General features: G+C 45.4%; 1 protein-coding gene across 7 annotated transcripts in view; it reads right to left on the bottom strand.

Annotated features, from left to right (window-relative positions):
- The window catches only part of LOC134072729 (cytoplasmic dynein 1 intermediate chain 1), a 74,974-nt gene that overhangs the window by 67,891 nt on the left and 4,583 nt on the right, over window positions 1-2,500 (bottom strand). For 3 of the 7 annotated variants that reach the window (XM_062529553.1, XM_062529547.1, XM_062529548.1), the window contains one exon: window positions 389-442. The exons of the other annotated variants lie outside the window; for them this stretch is intronic. In XM_062529553.1, the coding sequence (XP_062385537.1) occupies window positions 389-442 (54 nt within the window). The remainder of the gene's footprint in view (window positions 1-388; window positions 443-2,500) is intronic. 7 annotated transcript variants of the gene reach the window in all.

Raw genomic sequence — 2,500 nt, 5'->3', positions numbered from 1 at the left:
TTTCTCTCAGGTTTATCCATGCAAGGTAATGTCTCAAGTCACCGCTGAAGGGGGGACATCAAGCAGGCATCAGGCAGCACTCAACCCAAGACTGTGAGCTAAACAAATCCGCTCTCTGCTCTCTTGAGGAAAAAAAACACCCTGTCTGTCACACAAACATTTTATGTGTGAGCAGAGGCGTATTTTTAACACACTGCTGCAAAGCTGCCTCTGATTATCTTTATGCTGTGCCGTGTATGTGTGTGTGTGTGTGTGTGTGTGTGTGTGTGTGTCAGAGTGTCAGAGAGAGAGAATGTGAATGTGTGTGTGTGTGTGTGTGTGTCAGAGAGACAGAATGTGTGTGCATGTGCTCTTGCCAAAAGCATCAATTCTATCTAAAAACACATACCTTTTCTCACTCTTTGTCTCAGTTTTGTACCTACTATAGCCACTGCCACCTGCCCTGAGAGAGGAACAGAGTTTTAGAGGAGGAGAGAGCAAGATGGAGAGCCTCGGACAAACGCACATGAACTAAGGAGAAGCAGCTAGTTCCCACTGTGCTACAGTAACTTCTACTAAGATAACCATCACACTGAGGCACTCTTAATATGAATGTGTTGAAAACAACACATCTCTGTGGCCAGATAGGGACAACAAAGTTTGTGTTGTTTCCAACACATTGCTTTTGTTAAATGTTACACAATACGTGTTGAAAATAACACAACCATTGTTTTTAACACATCTCTGTGGCCAGATAGGGACATCACAGTTTGTGTTGTTTCCAACACATTGCTTTTGTTAAATGTTACACAATATGTGTTGAAAATAACACAACTATTGTTTTTAACACATCTCTGTGGCCAGATAGGGACAACACAGTTTGTGTTGTTTCCAACACATTGCTTTTGTTAAATGTTACACAACATGTGTTGAAAATAACACAACTATTGTTTTTTAACACATCTCTGTGTCCAGATAGGGACAACACAGTTTGTGTTGTTTCCAACACATTTGTTTAGAAGGTATGGCTCCCACTATGCTAAGTTGTACTAAGACAACCATCACACTGAGGCACGAGAATGCTCCAACGGGGCTCGTGGCTCTAGGCGAGCCGCTCTGTGTGTCCGTGGAGGTCTCCTAGCGCCGGGCTCTTGTGACGGTGGTCTCCTAGCGCCGGGTTCTGGTGACGGTGGTCTGTCGCTGCAGGAGGAACCCTGTGTCACGTTGCGTTAGTCACCAGATGGGAAAGGGCTGTGTTTCATTTGTGGCCAGTGAGGCTGGGTATGTGACAGCACCACAAGATCTACAGTACGCCCCCCACACACACACACACACACACACACACACACACACAGACACACACACACACACACAAACAAACACACTCACACACAAAAGTCAGATGTTTGCCCTCTTTGCCCTCCTACTGCGGGTGACAGCGGCCAGCATGGGGCATTGTGTGGGCGCGTCACGTCAGCTCAGCGGTTGAGCGCAAAGGGTGGCATCGGGAGGGCCTATAATTACGCAAACAATCTCTGTCCCTCTCTCTCTCTCTCTATCTCTCTCTCTCTCTCTCTCTCTCTCTCTGTATCTCTCTCTCTCTCTCTCTCCTTCACCCTGTGTGCCCACAAGCCTGGGCAGTGCCCGCTGTCTGTCTGTCTTGTGAGAGACGCGTCTGCCCTCGCCAGAGGGTGTCATTAGAAACAGGATGAAGACGTGACCGAGACGTCGGTAAGAGCCTCTGGGTTGAGATGGTGAGGTGTTAGGAAATAAATGAAAAAAGTGCTTCAGAGCCCACACCAGAACAAAGAGGACCACCCAACACGCTCCCTGTGGACCAACAAACACTTCTCCACGCAGCGCAGTGACAGTTTAACAGACATTTGCAGTTACATGATACTCGGGACATATTTTGTTTCCGTTGAGTCATGCAGCTTATGAAATGAGCATCTAGTGTTGCCTGTCAAGACGTTGACTTTTCGTCACAAGTCTTCTATTACAAGTTTACTCATCAACAAATAAGGCAGGTTGTGGGGTCATTCTCTGCGTGTGTTCAAACATCCTGGTACTTTGACATTATGAATCTGAACATTTCAAACCCTGCCATTAAAGACATGTTTTTGAGGGGTGGCTTCCAGCTTCAAATGCATTATGGTTGAGAACAAACTGATGACAATGTTGTCAATGAGTTCAAAAAAGGAAAACAAAAAACAGTGATATATGTCCTTACCTACATCTGTCGTTCCCACATAACCAAACAGGGGGAGAAAAAGATGACCATTGGTCAGAGAGAGGCCCCTGGCCATTCATTTCAATTAAGACTACAAGGAAATCCATTGGTTCTTTCCAAGTCCTACCAGTAATAAAATGGTGTGTGTTTTTGAATGCGACTAACAAGGATAGGGCGAGACTAAGTTATCTTAAGATTTTCAGAGAGCACACTCAGTGTGTTCTATGTCCAGGGGAGCAGTGACCATTAAAATTAGGTGGTTTACAGTTTAAAGCTGCTATAAGCAAAATG

Source organism: Sardina pilchardus, chromosome 24 (genome assembly GCF_963854185.1).
Source record: "Sardina pilchardus chromosome 24, fSarPil1.1, whole genome shotgun sequence".
Classification (NCBI taxonomy): domain Eukaryota; kingdom Metazoa; phylum Chordata; class Actinopteri; order Clupeiformes; family Clupeidae; genus Sardina; species Sardina pilchardus.
The sequence above is the reverse complement of the archived record's forward strand: the minus strand, read 5'-3'. Positions and strand labels throughout refer to the sequence as shown.